We start from the raw sequence: 18306 nt of genomic DNA, 5'->3' as shown, positions 1-18306 counted from the left end.
CTGCCGGTGCGCATCAGCTGAGGGCCGCGCCTGCGCAGTGCGCGCGCTGGCGGCCGGGGTGCTGCGCGGTGTCGCCCGTTCCCTGGCGGCGGTTGGGGCTCCCGCGCGCGCCGCCGAGCAACGGTCGCTTCCCCCGCGCTGAGGTAAGCGGCGGCCGCGGGGAGCCGCTCCGTCGCGTGCGCGCCCGCCGGGCGGGGCAGGCCGCTCGTCCGGTGCCTTCTCCCCCTCGAGCTCTGCCCGCGGCACCGCCGCGTGTCGCCGGCCTCGGGAGCCCCGCGGCGGCCTGGCCGCTGCTCCTAGGGCCGCCCCGGCGCGGGGGTCCTCCCGGGGGGCGCTGGCGGCAGGCGCTGCCCCCCGCCTCGCTTGGCGTGGTTGAGGGGCCCCTGGATGCAGGATTTTCCGGCAGCGCCCAGATGTTCAGGGAATGCGTATCGCACGGGGGGAGGTGCAACGCCAACCGTGCATATGCGATGAAATTCCTCTTTGAAATAAAACCTCCTTTTTTCTTTTCTAGTTCTTCGGAGATCTGAAAGATGTCTGGCTTTCTTGAGAGCTTGAGGTGCTCGGAGTGTGTTGACTGGGGAGAAAAACGGAACACGATCGCTTCCATTGCTGCAGGAGTGCTAGTGCGTACAGACACTTTCATATCGTATTGGGGCTTTTTAGCATGGAATTAACTGCCAGTGAACTGAAAATTAGGCGTTTGGAAGCAAAAGGAAGAAGGGGGGTATGTTGTCGGTGTACGTAGCAGCAGAGTTAGAGCCTAGATCGATGTGTTTGCATCCAAAGAATGCTTTTCTGAAGGAGATTAGCTCTTCAAAAGAACAATCTTAGAAAGTTATTCTATGTTTTCCTTAGAGACATTTTAAAGATATGCTAGTAGCTTTCTCAGCTTTTACCTGTATAACGTATAATAACTCTTAGAAGGTAACTCACTAGCTTTGCATTTAATATTTTTCCTAATTAAGTTGATAGCAAAACTGGTAGTGCCTTAGTTGAATCTGGACTGGGCTGTAACAATGGTTTTATATATTGTTATTTTTGGTAGGGTACTTTTATACTGCTAAAAAGGGTTATGTCTGTATTTTAAACTCTTGTGTTGTTTTTCATAGTTTTTTACAGGTTGGTGGATAATCATAGATGCGGCTGTAAAATACCCTGAAGTGGAAGAATTCAACCATTCATACCATGCTTGTGGGGTTATAGCCACTATTGCATTCCTAATGTAAGTGTAATTTCTTGATCAGAACTACTCACTCCTGGAACTTAATTTGTGCAATTAATAAAAAAACATATGGACTTTAAATTGAGAGGTAACTAGGAATTAAAAATCAAGTTAGTATCTAAGCACCTCTAATATCCGTCATATTTGTTTATATTTATAGTAAGGAACTGTTTAAAAATGTTAAGGGTGTGTTGCACAAATCCAAGATTTATTAGTTTGTATTTGGAGAAATGCCTTTTTCAAGTTTTAGCCTTGTCCCGCTTTTTAAAAAAACTACAAAAAAACCTTTGTAAGAAGTAAAGCACCACCCATTTTATAGGGGTTTCTGATAAGTTTCTCCTATTGCTTATAAACATTTATATCTTGCTTCACCTGTGTTACCTAGTTTCATCCTGTTTTGCTCATACAGGATCAATGCAGTGTCTAATGGACAAGTTCGGGGTGACAGTTACAGTGAAGGTTGTCTAGGACAAACAGGTAAATGGATTTTTTTTTTTAATGTAAATTATAAAGCCTCTGAAAGAAAAGCACGTTGAAAGTTACAAGTATGTGTACCCAGACACAGGCACAAAACATTCATACACAAAATGTCTCTTTTAAGGTGCTCGGATTTGGCTATTCATTGGTTTTATGATGGCTTTTGGATCTCTGATTGCTTCCATGTGGATCCTTTTTGGAGGCTATGTTGTCAAAGGTAAGATGCTATATGGAATGTGACCTTACACATTTTTGATAATTCACTCTGAAGTATTTTAAATGTCTATTGAACTTTAGAACTTATTTTAGATTGTTTCTGGGAAGGTCCATTTTTAATATTTTGGTTCCCTGAGCGCCCCTATTACATACCATATACTATTAGTGAGATTTTTTTTAAATAACTTTATTTTTTGCTTTTACTGTTAATGTCCTTTTCATTTGTCAGTATTTATTGTACTTTGTCTCTTCACTTTTCAGTTCTTCCTTATTCTTTTGTTAATGATAGTATCTGGAGAATTTTTTAAGAAACCATTTCTATTCCTTGAGAAGGTTATTGTTAGTCTATTTTCTATGGCAAAAGGCTTTTAAGAACACAACTCTGGGCCACATGGGAAACTGAACTGGTATAATTAAACTGCTAAAGTTATATGGGAATAATTCCCTGGGTAAACACTTAATCTCAGAATAAAAATGACTGATTTGAGTTAATATACATTCTTTTTTTTTCAGCTTTGGTATTACTCATTTCACAGGGGATTTTCAAGGAAATCTAGGTGCATTACTTGCATAGTTGTGCTACTAAAGTGCACTGCCATTTTGTATATTGTTATTATATGTATATGTATATATATACACAGATATTTACACACACACGCCTTATACAGGATGTGCAATCTCTCATGATAATTCCACTCTCTGTGATCACTGCATTTGAAATGTACATTTTAGGTTAGAGAGCAGGAAAGGCTTCCACTTGTGAAATAGCTCCTACATCCATTTTAGAGTTGGAAGGCTAACTGCTTGGCGGGGAAGGGATGCAAAAGGCATTGAATTAATTTTCCAGGGGGGGAAAGCCTTATGTTAAGTCTTCTGTTTCACACCAGTTGGGACCATGGACCAGTGGAGATCAGAGGGGGTCATCTTGTTAGAGAAAGAAAGTGATATACCAGACACACAATGTTATCAAAGGAGAACAATCCAGGTTAGGCAGATTTGTTATGTAGCAGTAACAATACTAAAAGTTTGTTGGCTTAGGTGCGGAACCTTGCTCATTTAACACATCCTGGATTTTAAAATATTTTTTTTTACCATTTTTTCAAATGTATTTTCCCAGCATCTACACAATTACCTGAAACATTACAGTTTAATAGTTTTTATTTTCCCCCATTATAGCTTTCAGTTATTTTTAGTTTGCAACAATTTGTAATTGTCACTTCGCCTCTGTATCTATTAGAGGGATCAATTACAATATATGATTTCCTATCAAATTCATTTCTGCATAACTGCTTAACACACAAATTTTTTCCAAGCATTCTTAAGTGAAACTCGTATCTTTGCTAACATAATGCAATTTAGTGTTTCTGAAATGTCAGAGACAGGATAGTCTTGAAGAGAAAAAGGACTTCTGAAAAATTGATGGAGATCTTTGTTTGCTTTTGTTAGAAAAAGCAGTAGTATACCCAGGAATAGCTGTGTTTTTCCAGAATGCATTCATCTTTTTTGGGTAAGTCTATTTTCCCTTCTTCATTTCTTATGTAAGTTTATTTTTAATGATTAAAATTGAAACTTGCTATAATTGATCGCCCTATTTTGTAACTAGATATGTGTGGACAGACTGCTGGTAAAGTTGGTAGTGCTCTGGAATCAGTCTGCCTAGGTCGCAGGACCAGGATGTGGATTTACAAATACTGCAGTTTAATCCCTGAGGTCATGTATTTAAAATATTAAGCATTTAATCTGATCCCTTATGTACTTATGTCTCTGTTCTATTTTAAACAGAGGACTGGTCTTCAAATTTGGTCGCACGGAAGATTTGTGGCAGTGAACACACCTATGGAAGTGCATTGGCCATGTCATTTTTTTTAACTGCACACTCCCAAAATTTTGTAAAACCGTTTTGTAAACAGTAACCTTCAATTGCATCTAAAGATAAAAAAGGAAAATTTAAATCAAAGCACTAAAAATTCTGGTTCTATTCTGTTTAAAATACTTTTTTTTACTCTTGTATCTTGATTTAAATGTTGTAATGTTTTTGACAAATGTAAAATTGATACAACAATGAAAGTCACTTTTATGATAATGAAGTTTCCTATAAGTAAATAGTATAGTGGAGAAAGGATGTATTTAACCAGCTATTTCTATGATGTTCTTTACAATCCAAAACTGTTACTAAAAATGCTTTAAAACAACTTTTTAACATATATTTATTAAATATTTCCTATATCTGGACACTAAACATTTCTTCAATTTCAAAATTTACTTGTGTGTGGCTTTTCTTGCATAGCATAGAATTATGCTGCTTCCCCCCCCACAGTATTTTCTTTGGCCTATGGTGATATTGCAGAAGTTTCTGGAAAGTAACAACTTTCTGTTGCTGTGGATGACATTGTAGAGGCACAAATACAAACTATGTACCTGCTCTAGATTTAAGTAGCCCCTTCACAACATTTGTTGTAAACTCTTATTTAACCACTGTAAAACAAGGGAATAGTACTCTTCAGATGATAGATAGAGCAGGGACAGTCACTATCAGGGAGAATTTTGATTTTGTGGCTCTTGTATCTCACGGTTCAAGTGAATATTATCTACCTCTTCCTATACATACATTTGGGCTAGTTGCTCAAGGAAGTGCTGATGAAAGAGATGTGACAGAGTGGAGGAAAGAGGGAATAAAATACTATTCCTTAAAAGCACTACTGCTAGAAATCATCAGAAGCAATTTGTGTTACAGAAGTTGTGTTCTTTTAGTTAATGGAAAGCAAGAAATTGAAGTACACGAGTTGAACCCGGATTAGAATATTACAAAGTTAGTAGCGTGTTAACTGTGAGATAATGCAAACATAGAAATGTGTATACAGAGTGAATGTCCCGGTATCAGCTGTTGACAAAATTGCAGATCGCTAGTTATTCTGTGACCTGGAGCTATGGCATCTCCTCTGCAAGAAACTTTTCATTACAGTTAATGGAAGTGTGAGAAGGGTTGCACGCAGTGATCTACTTTTCTTAATCCCTAATGAAGGAATTGTGGTCAGCATGCATTACTGTAGTGAGCATCAAAGTATTTATCCTTTATCTTCAATATTATATGTTTCTCGTAACTTCATTTTTAAACAAATGCGCTGAATAAATAAAAACAATCAAATCTTGACTTTTTTATTATGTAAGCACTTTGACAACATTTTTCTGTGTCAACTATTTTGAAAAGAAGAAGCACTGAGAACCACAGTCCTCCAGGGAGTTCCATTTAAAAACCAGGGTTCAGTTGCACAGAATCCGCTGCTAGAACAGGCCTTAACTAATGCACCAAAGACCCACGCTTGTCCCAGGCTGAGGCCTCTACAAGCAGGTATCTGCTGTTTCATTTAAATCAAAGGCAAGACCTTTAATGCCATCTAACTGGCTGTGTTAAATAGATGCTTTTTCAGATAATTTTTTTTTCAAGTTGACCATTTTCCCAGTACCAAAAAAGAAGCCTATGTTCTATTACCAATTTTATTATCTATGGTTTTTATTATCTATAGAAACTTTATATATCGTTCCTTAAAATGTTTAAAAAACAAAGCACTTCATTCAAATACTAAAAGAATTCTCAAAACAATGCAGCACTACACACTTCTGAAATAGGGTCTTACTGTTTCCAAGGAGTCTGTTACACAAAATTAGTCCCAATCCAGTTAAATCTGTCATCCCATAACTAGCTCCATTCCAGTCAATAGGAATACTCGAGTAAGGACTGCCCCCTCGGTCTCCGCAGTCTGGAGAGACGACCGTCGCCCATACACCGACAGCAGGCCAGAGCCCTTCGGGAGCTGATCGTGTGGCGGTGCAGCCTGCCACTGCTCATTTAGAGACTGTTCTTACGTTTGCTACTGAATCTCACATACCAGTAATGCCACTGATTTCAGGGGCGAGTACTTGGCTAAGGCTAGCTGTTTGAAAGTTCACATGGCGAGAAGTTACAGTGTGTTGCTTGTGGGTGGTGCCCCGGAAATCAATGATTTTCTTTAACAAGTTAGAAAACTCAAGAGCGCAGTAAGGCAAGATGCAGAGTTCTGGCCCTGATCCAGCTCACTTGTCAAGTCCATGCTTAACACAGCCTTCAGTGGAATTAATTTAGCTTAAAACCAAGTACTTTAATGCTTAGCTAGATCAGAACCAGTACGTACACCCTGGAGAACTGTACTTTAAAATACATATTTTGGCTTTTAAACTTGGGAGCTAAACATAGTTTTCTTCTTTAAAGTTCACAAGGATCTGCTTGTTAAGCCATTACAGAAGTGAATGCAGCCAACTTTCTTGTACACATCCTACAAAAGAAAATATTCAGGGCTAGACCATTCACCCCATCATAGTTACTTCTGTTCTATAGTGACAAATAGAAAAATCTTATCTTAGCCAAATCTGTAATTTGGGTTCCTCCATTCAAAATCCAACAGCCAAATGGGGAAACTGTGAAGACAAAAAATAGTTTTTGTGTCAGAACATTTTATGCATCAAATCCATCTTATGGAAGAGACAGACAATGGAGAACTTTAGCACCTTCTATTTCATTTGCTAGCATCTAAAAATCCCTGTTTTAGATACTCAAGTCTCCTCAGGGATTGCATGTGGGGCATGGAGACCAAAACTGTCAATCCCAGAGGATGTCAGAGTACCTACGATTTGGTGTTACAACAAACAAGATCATTTCAGATTCAGCCCTGTGCCCAAGAACAGCTCTGACAATTCTAGCTGAAGTTTACACACACTTATGATATGCAAGTTCTGAACAGCTGATCCATTCAACCAGGACGTTCAAAACCTACTGTGAAAGGCAACTATCCTTTTTTTTTTTTTAAATTCAAATACCTAGAGTTCTTCTTCACAGTCAGTCAGCACTTCTTGCTTGGTGCTATTTATACTCCTGCATAGTTAATTTTACATTGAAACTTACCTCCCAGTAAAACTGGTCTTCACAGTACTTTGATACAGGGATGGTCTTCAACAATTTGAGATTTAAAATGCAACCTATTTGTAAAAATACATATATCCAACATAAATACCAATACGGATCAGGGGAAGGGGAAGACTGTGTAACTGGAGGTTTCTTAGCATCACACATCCAAATATAACAGAGATCAAAATACAAACTGAGAACTAAATGCTTCAGCATAGCCCCTTGACTAAAGCTGACCTCAAGTACAGAGAAACTTGCCAAGATCAAGGTCTGGGTTCCTAAAAATTAATTCCTCTAGGTAAAACCCCATTAAACAGCCTGGCACATTATAAATATACACCAAAAATCATTAACTTCTTGCATGAAAAATGCCTGTATATTCAAAGAAAACTGGCTTATATGTATTGTTAACTTGGGATTTCAGATGGAAATATCTAGCTTATTAAACAACTAGCTCAACCCTGAATGTTTGGTTATTTTAGCTGAGTGTTTCTTTTTTTTTTTTTTTTTTTTATGTCTTTCAGGCCACTGAGGTAGATAGATACCTTAAAAGCCTGCTTGATTAGCACAACCTCTTAATTATACCTGAGCTAGTGCAAAGGTTGCCGATCAATTAAAGCATGACAATTCATTTTAGAGTATATTTCACAACAATTTTCATCTGCCATTTCTCCTTTATTTAAGCTAGAATTAATAGCTACAGAAAAACTGTAGTTGCCTTAAAACAGAAAAAATGTCACATGAGGGACACGAGTCTTGATGATCCCGAACAAGTGGCGATAAAAGGCCTATTGCCTGACTGATGTAAGTGAGCTACTGATGTTAGTTGAACTTTTCAGATTTATACCAACTGGCCTAAAAAGTGGAAAACACTCTAGACAACTTTTTTCTGTCATTAAGACAATACCCAAATATAAAAACATTTTCATCCTCCCATGTCTCCTGTCTGAAACCTGAAAGTTGCTGTTAAGCTACAGTTAAAAATAATCTTCACAAATGAAAGAATGGCGCTACTAGTTTGCTTATGTTGAATACATCTCTTCTTCAAAGCCTGGCATTGAAGAATTCTTGGCATTCATGTTTCCCAGTTTCTCTTACATAAACAAGCCATTTACTTTAGTGCCCTAATTACAGTGGTCTCTTTTTGCGAAGGGTGCATGGTAGCAGGTGAAGTAAACAGGATGGCATATCCCCTGCCTCTGAGAAAATGAAGATGATACTACTGAAACATGTTTTTCCATACCGACCTGTAATAAAACCTGATATCAAGGCCACACTGATGGTCAGGCAGAAGGTACCAATTTCAGTCATGATCAAATATCTCTGGCTGAAAAGGAGACAGTTGCTGAATTTAGTATTAAGACTGTGAATGAGTCTGCCTCAAGTGGTGCATCTATATAGCATTTTACATCAAAATCTCACATCAAAATCCCATTATTCTTGAATCTCTATACAGCTGCATTTAGAAGTTTTAAGGAATCTCACTGGAAGTCTAATACAGACTTCAAAGGATAAATTTTTCCCTTAGAAACCATCATTGTGGCACCAAAACTTCATTAAGTTTGTGCATTTCAGTAAGAATATGACCTAAAGTGTAATGCCCAGATTGGCATTTTTGCCCTGACTCATAAAGCCTCATCTGGAGAGAGATGCTGAGTGCACAAAACTCTCTCTGAAGTTCAGCAGAGCCTCAGCCCTTTTCAGCTTTGGCTTTCAGTGAGGAGGAAGCATTTGTCAGATACGCTGTTCAGAAATTAAAAATTTTGTCTCTATATTTCCCCCTGCCCCTGCTGTATTAATATACAAGCCCCCTATACATGTCACAAAAGCCAAAATGACTCTTTGAAAGGATGCACATTCCCAACCTTTGTGTCCTATGTCTGCTGTATTTAGTATCAAACAAAAAGGGAGAGAGAAAGCAGCACCAAAAGCTAATATTAGAAGTTTGAATCAAAGTCTGCTCAACTCTGAAAGTGTTTTTGGCCTTCAGAGATGATCTTAGTTATCTGGTATAAAAGGATTGATCTATGATGACTTTCAGGCTTTCTTTATGTAGGCAGGACTTTCTGTACATATGAGAACTCTTCTCAGGGCACACTACCTTCATGATTAGCTAAGTTTATTACTTAATAGCAAGAAGTGATGTACCTTTGTAAATCAGTCCAGTTTTTTACAACAAAGAGGATGACATGGGCAATAGCTCCAAGCACACCAGGCAAGCCAAAAGTGAAATGAACTCCAGAGGCATCATGAATCTTGAGAACAGAATTCAAACATCTCTGGGAGGAGAAAAAGTTCAATACATAGAAACACAATTTTACTGATGATAGCACATTGTCAATCTCAGAAAAAGAACTCTGGCCTCCCAACTTGCAATCTCCCACTCCAGTCAAAAGACTTCAGGTTTCCTAGGTCTAATCTCTTCAAAAGAAAGGTTTTCCTTGAGGTATCCTCATTGGAAAAGAAGATTATATATCTTACACAAAAAGGAACTTCAAGTTTTGAACATTACCTGTAAATGGTGAGATCCTAATACGGTGATCACACTGGCAAGCAAACCCAAAATCATTGCAATTGAGGGATACCAAATACTGTGTGCTGCATAGCCAACAGTAACCCCACCAGCTAGTGTTGCACTGTGGATATGTTTCTGTAAAATAACACAACAAAAACATGGAGTGAGAAGTCAGTCAGCGCTTGTCTTATTGCAGCCCAACATCACACATTGCTATTCCCATGCAAGTGAGATCTTAGTGTGAATTTGCGCCTCTGCATCCTGTGAATTACAATCTTTGAGTACATAATTTCTAAGTTACATCTGCAGTCTTCTGCTTGGGAGACTTATTGCTGTCAGGCCAAAGATTTGGCTTTATTTTTACTTAATAGCTATCATACTTTCAGTGTATTAGGAAAGTAATAGAAAAACATAGTTTCTCCATGCAATGATTTTCTCTCATGTCTTACCATCCTGAGTTTTCCATCTTTCGTGGTCAGAACAGACAATGCGAAGGCAGTTACAGCACTTACTGCAAGTGCAAAGTAGGTGTTGTAGATTATAGTATTCTTCTCCTCCTCCACAGCTAGTACAGAATTGAAGCTTGGCCAGAATACCCATAGAAAGAGAGTGCCTTGGAGACAAAGACAAGCAACCATTATTTACATACTCTCAAACATAGCGAGTCCATCATAGGCTGTCTCTGGAAGGCTCCAGCTCACAAGCTCCATCCACTGTAACACCCACATTGTGAACAACAGATAATACTTCACAGTGCAGACAGTCCCGATATCTGATTGCTATATTGAAACCTTCACAGAAACTTGGTATCGTGCAATGTCACACACATAGCCAAAGCACAGCTGTACTGAGATCTAGCTGGTCCTTCAGAGTTGAGAGCTTACAAGAACTGAAGGCTTTCAAGGCAGGATGTGCTTAATGCTTTTCAAGAACATCTTTAACATCAGCTTTGTCATATCTATGTTTCCCTTAAACATAGCTGGGAACAATTCCACTGTTCACTTCCTAACAGCCAACATCCTGCCTATTCTGTACAGGCATTTTGAAACAAGTTTTCAATAGCACTGAACATCTACAACTAGAATGAAACCAGTGAGAGTCAGGAATATTCAGCACTGCTGGATAGAAGCATCCTTTTGAAGCGCAAGGGGTTTGCTCCAATGTCCTTGGCCAAAATTTCTGCTGCTTTACATGGAACTGTGGAACAACTGTTCAAAACCAGCTGCAAAAGAGAATAAAAGAAAGCCAGGGAGGAAGAAAAGACAGATCATGTAGTATCAACCACAATCAAGAAACTTGGTGCTCTTTAAAATGTCTTCTTCTTTGGCTACTGGTACAACTGGCACTGTTTGTCTTGCCTCCTGGCAAGTTTTGAAGACAGACGGAGGATGAACTGGATCATAAGAACAGAACTCCCCTTTATCTCTACTAGGTTTCCTCCAGAGAAGGGTTAAAGCCCAGTGGCAACACAGCATGAGCTAAGGGGATTGTGCTTCATCAGCTCAGCCATACACAGCTTATATGTCTTGTTATTTGTAAAGGAGTTATCATCTCCTGAATAGCTACTCCCCAGTATAAGGGTCCAAAAGAACAATTCACTTCCCTCCTGTAAAAATGATGGACACTGTCACACTTCCATTAGCCACACCGGCTTCACTATCAGTAGGAATGAAACCAGGTTCTTCTGCTTCTATGAGCTGGGCCCTTATTATCAGCATTTAGGAGTCTCATCCTCTACAGACAAGTTAACTGCTCGACAGTGTACACTCTTCTTGCATGTGCATATGCACATGTGTGTGCAGATCAAATTCCAACCAGCAGAGGGAAGTAGGTGTCCTCGCACTAAGTCAGAGTTCGACAACACATTTCAGTCTATGCCTCTGCTCCCAGAGGCCATGGACTTTGAGTTCCATGTAGTCGGAAGTGCATAGATAACAGCACAGATAAGCTGCAGTTTATTTTCCTTTGTCCAGTCATTACTGCAAAGGGGTTTTAGGCAACTTCCATAGCTAATGTTCTAATTTCCATGCCATAGAGGTAGTAGTCCCTTGTGCATTTCATCTTACAGTAAAATTTTAAATGTTCTTGTTCAAATCAATTAAGAAATGACACAGGCAATGTCACCATAAAGCACAATGGTTAAATCTAGCTTCTACCAACCCTGGCAGCTACTGCTTTTGCACAAGCTTATCCTGGCTCATTGAATTCCCAAAATGTTTCTGTTGCTACCTTCGAACCCTTCAGTGTACCAAGGGGGTAACAACCACGCCTCTCAGACAAGATTTTTGGTCCACTAACCTTGATTTGGTCTGAAAAACTGACAGGATTCCCAGCAAGGTGATATTATCTAGCCAGATCATGTTCCTAGCTGCTGTTTTCCTGCAAGTATAGTGCTATTTCTATGAAGGATATCCCTTGAGAAACTGGTTTCTTCACAAGTTTATTGCTTGTAGTCTGTCCCTACAGTCTGGACATGTTTCTTCTCTTTTCTTTAGCAGTACCCTCAATTTGTAGGTAATTCTATACCTTTAAACTTGGCCCTACAAACTTCTCTACTGCAAGCAAGAAGACAGATGGTGGGTGCAGGCTGTTTACGGTCAGTGTTTTGAATTCATCCTTAAAAGGCATTTGGGAGGCTCACTACAGCATATTCACTAGAGCAACTAACATGCTAAGTAAAAAGCATCTGTAATTTTATCTCAAGCTCAAATGCAATATTCTCAGAGAGTCAATGGTGTTAAGGTGCTCTTAGAATTTACTGTAGCTTTATGTGCATAGAAAGTAGAGAAGTTAAAATTAAAGAGAAGTTAACATCCCTGTCTTCATGTCCATCAGTAAGAGGAAAACACAAGTGTCTTGCTCCCTGTTGCTTTTAAACTTTCTAGATTCTAAGAATACCCATATTCCCATCTTTGAATCACTGATCCTTTGGCTCTTTATGTCCTCTCTCCTCCCATTCGCACTCTTCCCCCTTACGCACGTTTCTGTCTTTCTGCCTACAGCAAATGATCATTAGCAGAACTTTACAAAGTGTCCTGTGTACCACGTGGTCCACTGGGTTTAAGCACTCAGTCGGTGTGGTGGGCTTGTTCAAGGCTAAATTCTATCTGTCTGTGAACAAGCACTATATCTGCATCTGTCTCAGACAAAGCTTGTCAGGTGTATCAGTTTGGAGGCTACAGCCCCCAGAAGTTCGAAAGAAACAACCTTGCCATCACAGTCTAATACCACCAAATGGAAGGTCTTATGTGTGCTTCAGATGGGTCTGTCACAACCAACATACGGGACTAAATTGCCATTTTGGCAATTCAAAACCTACGGTAGTAGTGATGGCTAGTAGAATGATCTACACTAAGACTCTTCTATTCCCATTGACTAGGTAATCAGTCACAAAAAAAAGTCCACTGATCTCACTGAAACATTCTTACAAATAACTACTCAGTTACGGAAATTAAAGATTCACATTACGGGTCCAAATTTTCAGGGTGAAGACCTCAGTATTCTTCACTCAGCCCTCAGAGGCAGGATATAAAAAAGGAATTATCGTGAATTTGCCTGCTCAGTCATTCCTTTCTGCCTGTGTTACCTTAGGAATTATTCATGACATAGCGATATAATTACTTCAGATAGCAAGCACTTGGGTATAGCAAGCTGCACTAAAATTATAATGAAGGCTTAACAGTGCCTTGATGAGTTAGATTAAAACAGTGATCTCCTGGAATTCTCCAGCAGATCGAGAACTCTGGGGACTCAAATGAGCAGCATTTACATTTCTCTTTTCCTAAACTGGGTGAAGACTGACTGGGAATTACATTATATGGGCCTTCACAGAAAGTTCTTAGTCCAGCTCGTGGCAGTTTTACTTCAACTGGTGGCAGTTTTGTAACAGAAGTCATAATAAAAAGGAAACCAAATTGCTTCTTAAAAAAATGGAACTCTTACGCATTCAGCCTATCATCACTCAGGTCCTTTTTGTGTGCCTGTCTGTATAGCATTCCCCACCCTTCACTGGGCTTTTATCTTTCTGTTTACATTACTTAGGCAGGGACTGTCTTTTTATATCTCTGTACACCACCTTGCAAAGCTGAGCCTTGGGCCCAGTTGGAAACTCTGTGCACTACAGAAATACAAGTAATGACACCAACTTCAGTACATAGGTCCCCTACCAATATGCCTATACAAGCCCAAAGTGTACAGCTTACCCGGGAGCAGGAACAATAAACCTGCCAAAGCTTCTCTGCTGAGACTGACAAAAGGAAACCAAGCGATGGCCATCGTAGAAGGGGTTTATGTGCCTGATAGGAAACGTGCTGAGACTCACCAACTCATTGTCAGAAACCACCAACCACACCAACAGCAGCAGTTTTTCTATGCTTGGCTGCATTGAGACCTGCACTTCAGATGTAAAAGTTTCAGTGTACTGTGGTTAACCCCCAAAAGCATTCCTCATGCTCTCACTGCGAGCTCTCCTTCCAACTGAGACGTTAAAGTGAATGCCTTACCCAACATTGACAATAAATCCGACTCTGGGGTACTTGCATTCTTCTCAGAGTTTGGTGAAGGCTCAGAGAAGAAGGGGGAGACTGCCAGACCAAAGTAGGCTCCGAACAGGTGAACATGCATCATGCCGACACTGTCTCCAATCTGTATCAATAGAATAATCAAATTTGTGGCTAATTTCATGCCACAGGAACTCTTTGATGCAAGTCCTGGCATAGCTGTAACCTCCCTATTTGTTTTCATAGTCACTTAGTTTAAGCATGAGTCATTAAGACAACACTCATTTATCTAGGCTCAATGCAGTTCATAAAAACACAATTCATGTCAAAAGGGTTTGGGGTATGTCTACATTGTGAGTTAAATGCAGGTCCGACCCTGCTGTCCAGACTGGGCTCATATACCATTCATACTGGAAATCTTTCAGACTGAACCAACAGGAAAGGGTAAAGTTTAAAGTCAGTTAGTATCTTAGCATAGGTCAAGACTCTCACTTGTGTTTAAGGCGGTCAAGGCATAGGGAAGGCCATATGCACTACAACCCAATCCATCAGCTCTTCCTTTAAACCCAAGAAACAGCCAATTATGTAGATGTAGAGTTTGCAGGTTTTGGAGTTTACAGTGATTAAGTGTGCTCCCAAAGTCAGACTTCATCTCCCAGTGAAAACATAGCCACAGTCTAACTTGAATCAGATAAAATACACAGGTGTGTTCCTGTCAGCATAGCATCAACATCAAGCTATCAAAAGGCAGCATTTGCGAAATCCCAGTGAAACCTTTCCCCACATGCCTGGAAATGATAGTACTGTACCTTCAGGTACATCTTGTTGATCCATCTGCTCAAATGGAAAGCCGCTATCTCCACAATTGTCATCACAATCAGTTGGATAGGATTAGCCTTCCCGAGAACAGCTGCAGAGGAGATGACCACGGTAGTCATACTCACAGTAGCTTTTGTTATGCTGTAATAAAAGAAAGAAGAAAAAAAAACTATTCCAGAGCAGGTCTGCATCATGAGAATGATCATGAGAATGACAGACAGCAAAATGTACTTAAAACTCCAAAGCCCTCCAAAAAGTCTGCCAAAACGACTGTACTAATTTGCAAATAGATCAATATCAGAACCCTTATCCTTGTCAAAAAACAGTCAGCAGCTCTGGATTATTCCTATTTCTAAATGGGCTATTTACCTTTTCAGATCATCTTCCTTTTCATTTTGGAACAAGAAAAATAATAAACCTTCCATCAGCACAGACCACTGGACACCAAGTACAATGAGCAGGAGATTGAATCCAGTGCTGCTAAATTTGTATCTTTTCAGGAATGCCAGGAAAAAGCCAAGTCCAAAAATCACCATGTGGCTGACATCTTGAAAGGCTGTATGGCAGAGAAGAACAAGAGAGCAGTGAAGTTATCAAAGCAGACTGAATTTCTGGTAAACAAAACAACCACAATTGACTAAGAAGCCTTTAGATAAAAATTTGGGTGCCTTCACAGGCTTAAGGTCAGAGTTTGAATCCCCAAAGTTCCCAAATCTGTTCTCTGCTCTGCCTCACCTCGTGGCCTTGGCCAACTCACCTTATCATGTCTCAAATTTTCCTATCCATAATAGAAAAAGATAAGATTTATATTCCTATAAGGAACTGGAAGGGCTAACAAGTTAACATTTGCAAAACAGTAGATAACAGATATATACTAGAAAGATATGAAGCTGTTAAAAGCACAGTGAAAAACAGATAATAACAAGCATGTGAGGGGACTGGTAATGCTTTCAAACTCATCTCCTGCAGTCAGTTTGAAAAAAACAAAGAATCTAATTCTGCACCAAAATCAAATCCATTTCAATGACTGTGGATTTAAACTAGGGCAGCTGGAAAAAAGTTTGGGACCATCAACATCAGCTTTTTGTCCTCCTTCCTCTTTAAAAGCCCTGGCACCTTTCTTCTCAGGGAAATCCATCAAGAGGGATGAGCAGTAGGCAAGGTAATATTCCATTATGCAGAACCACTTCCAACTGCAGCTCTTTCTGCTAAGAAACATTTCCTTGGACATCATTCAAGTCTCCATACCAAAACACAGACAATGCCCATGCTCCACTTTGATTCTGAACCCCATCTCTCTCTCTCACACACACACAGACACACTCAGAGCATGTCTAGCCAGAAGCAGTCTGGTTTATGTGATTCATAAATTAAAAGTTATTGCTAAAAGCAAAGTACATGCTGGGTTTTACAGTCTGTAATATACCAAGGAAAGATCTTGGCAAAAACATCTGAAGACTCTTGAAAAACCTATCTCTCTGTGTCATCCCCTTGAAGATTATTACCAGATCTAGTGTTATTTGCACACGTAGATGATTGCTTGATCAGGGTTATAAATAGTTCTTCTTGTGCCATTACTGTTTAGTATGTTTAAAGCATCCCAAAGCTTTCTTTCTGATCCATAAGTAATCAGAAAGACAACACCCTTGCCTTGAATTTAATTTTACAAACCTACTTCAGAAGGAATGCCATAGGGGTGGGGGGTAGGGGGGGAGCTGAGGAGTCAAACAGCAGAAGGAGAGGAATGAAGGATGAGGTTATAACAATGAAATTAGGACATACATTTCTCCTGAGAGATGAATTTAAAGAGCTTAAGCTGGACTTTTCAGGAAGAGTTACTGTGAGTTACTGCTGATTCATTCCTTGCAGGCATTAGGGAAGAAATGAGTTACAAGGAGACATTTGTATGATGTCCTCATCGGGGTAGGAGAAAAAGGGCAGAAATCCCAGCATAAGGAGTTCAAAATGGAAACCAGCACCGCTGCATAAAAGGAAGAGGTTGTCCAAGACATAAACTCTTGGATCTGTAGGCCTGGAAATGCCCCTTGGGACATGCTAATAGTCATATTCTCATATAGCTGTGCAGGCCTCTACACCCAGCAAAATATTAAAATAGATCTCATTTTCCCCAGCTATAAAATGGAAAGGTTAACACAAGAATGTCATGAGGATTAATCAGCTCATATTTTCACAGCACTGTAAATATGTTACATACTGTGGCTGCAGCATAATTTGCTAATATGTTCCCTGATCAGTGCATAAAACACATTTCCTGGCTATATTTAAACCCTTAATTCCAATGCATTAACTTCATTTATTTACATTAAGGATCCAAATGGAAAATACTGCTGTCCTGAGTTATTATTTTGTAGCACAGCAGCGCCTTCACATGCCAAAACCTCAGAGGGTTAGGCACTTAACAGAGACCGTGCCTCCCCTCCAAAGTTTACAATGCTCATACGAGTCGAGATACAACTAACAGGCAAGAGAAAACAGATCAGCAATGCAAGTTAATATCATGCATATCCATGTTCTCTGTGCTTGCCTTGATATTAATGACTACACACAATTCATGGCAAGGCAGGGTACTTAAAGGACAGTAACAAATACACGAGACTGTCAAATCGCATCTCTATTGCACTGCAAAATAAAAACACACTAAGCCCTTCCTTTCATAGCAAGGCTAGCAATCTTACCTGGGTAGGAGATGTTTGATCCGGATACACCATCATCTGAGTACAAAAAGCAAAAGAGGAGGATAAAAACAGCTTCCAAAAAAAAGATTAGCCAAGGCACACTGTTTCGGAAATTGCGGTAGTTAGAAGACATTGTGCACGAGACAGTAAATTAAGCACAAGTGCATTAATATTTTTCTTCTATAAGAATGTTCCAGTAACCTCAAACCAATACAAATGGGGGGAGGGGGAATAAAAACTCAGAGAGATAAAAAGCCCCAAAGGCGTCAGCAAGGACTAGCTCCTTATCTGCGGCAGGTCAGGAGCTCAGGCTTAGCCCAACTGACATGGACTGAAGTCAAAAGTGCTCATGAACACAGACATATCGAAATGTCAATACTCTAATGCTCCAGGACACTATCCACACAGTACGTGAGCTGCTGGCGAGCCTCACAGATCAGCTCAACTGCACGAAGAACGTGAACTCGTAACAGCTGGATGCTGAACTCCACAGAAAATCATTACTGACTGACATTACTGGTATCCAGCCTCGATCTGAGTCCGTTCCCACAAAGGTCAAGGAAGGTCCGGTTGAGATTCTTAACACAATTCTTGGGCTGCTGCTCACCCATCCCCCAGCACAAACCGGCTCATACACGATGGATCCATCCAGTGCTGGAGAAGCTCTGGGCACGTAGAGATAAAGCAACATCCCTTTACTACTTGAAGGGTAGGTCTATTGCTCAGTGGTATGGCCATGGAAACGGCCACCATGAATGCTCTGGAAGACCTTGGCAATTCCCAGGCCTGGCAGTAGCAAACAGACAGCACCGTTCAGAGTAATATGTCTCTGCGATAGCCTGAGGGAGCTGCCAACCCCCAAATCAAGGGAGTAAATGGACTGTTTTACATCCTCCTCCTATAGCTGTGGCCTGGAGGGC

At 40.0% G+C, this 18306-nt stretch overlaps 2 protein-coding genes across 2 annotated transcripts; one reads left to right on the top strand and one right to left on the bottom strand.

Annotated features, from left to right (window-relative positions):
- The first annotated feature begins 2 nt into the window (after nucleotides 1–2).
- Nucleotides 3–5069, top strand: TMEM50A (transmembrane protein 50A). The gene is made up of 7 exons (XM_067311693.1): nucleotides 3–143; nucleotides 515–626; nucleotides 1113–1225; nucleotides 1635–1702; nucleotides 1827–1919; nucleotides 3365–3425; nucleotides 3701–5069. The coding sequence occupies exons 2-7, from the start codon at nucleotides 534–536 to the stop codon at nucleotides 3744–3746; spliced, it is 474 nt and encodes a 157-aa protein (XP_067167794.1). The 5' UTR covers nucleotides 3–143; nucleotides 515–533; the 3' UTR covers nucleotides 3747–5069.
- LOC106485016 (RH-like protein) lies at nucleotides 3700–17706 on the bottom strand. Its single transcript, XM_067311692.1, has 10 exons — nucleotides 17387–17706; nucleotides 15060–15246; nucleotides 14681–14831; nucleotides 13875–14016; nucleotides 9822–9985; nucleotides 9370–9507; nucleotides 9006–9136; nucleotides 8105–8184; nucleotides 6855–6928; nucleotides 3700–6370 (listed from the first exon to the last, which is right to left on the bottom strand). The coding sequence occupies exons 1-10, from the start codon at nucleotides 17517–17519 to the stop codon at nucleotides 6344–6346; spliced, it is 1227 nt and encodes a 408-aa protein (XP_067167793.1). The 5' UTR covers nucleotides 17520–17706; the 3' UTR covers nucleotides 3700–6343.
- Between the last annotated feature and the right edge of the window lie 600 nt (nucleotides 17707–18306).

This window comes from Apteryx mantelli, chromosome 27, assembly GCF_036417845.1.
Source record: "Apteryx mantelli isolate bAptMan1 chromosome 27, bAptMan1.hap1, whole genome shotgun sequence".
NCBI classification, from domain to species: domain Eukaryota; kingdom Metazoa; phylum Chordata; class Aves; order Apterygiformes; family Apterygidae; genus Apteryx; species Apteryx mantelli.
Note: the sequence above shows the minus strand (reverse complement) of the source record. Positions and strands in the feature narration are given on the sequence as shown.

Bases quoted from the DNA above. Each gene is read 5' to 3' on its own strand.
- LOC106485016 (XM_067311692.1), bottom strand. From the start codon at position 17,519: ATGTCTTCTAACTACCGCAATTTCCGAAACAGTGTGCCTTGGCTAATC. The intron at 14,832-15,059 runs GTAAATAGCCCA...CTTTTATTACAG, and splicing joins AAGGAAGATGATCTGAAAAG to CATAACAAAAGCTACTGTGA. The intron at 8,185-9,005 runs GTACATCACTTC...TCTCCTTTTCAG, and splicing joins AACTGGACTGATTTACAAAG to CCAGAGATATTTGATCATGA.
- TMEM50A (XM_067311693.1), top strand. From the start codon at position 534: ATGTCTGGCTTTCTTGAGAGCTTGAGGTGCTCGGAGTGTGTTGACTGG. The intron at 627-1,112 runs GTGCGTACAGAC...TGTTTTTCATAG, and splicing joins CCATTGCTGCAGGAGTGCTA to TTTTTTACAGGTTGGTGGAT. The intron at 1,703-1,826 runs GTAAATGGATTT...GTCTCTTTTAAG, and splicing joins AGGTTGTCTAGGACAAACAG to GTGCTCGGATTTGGCTATTC.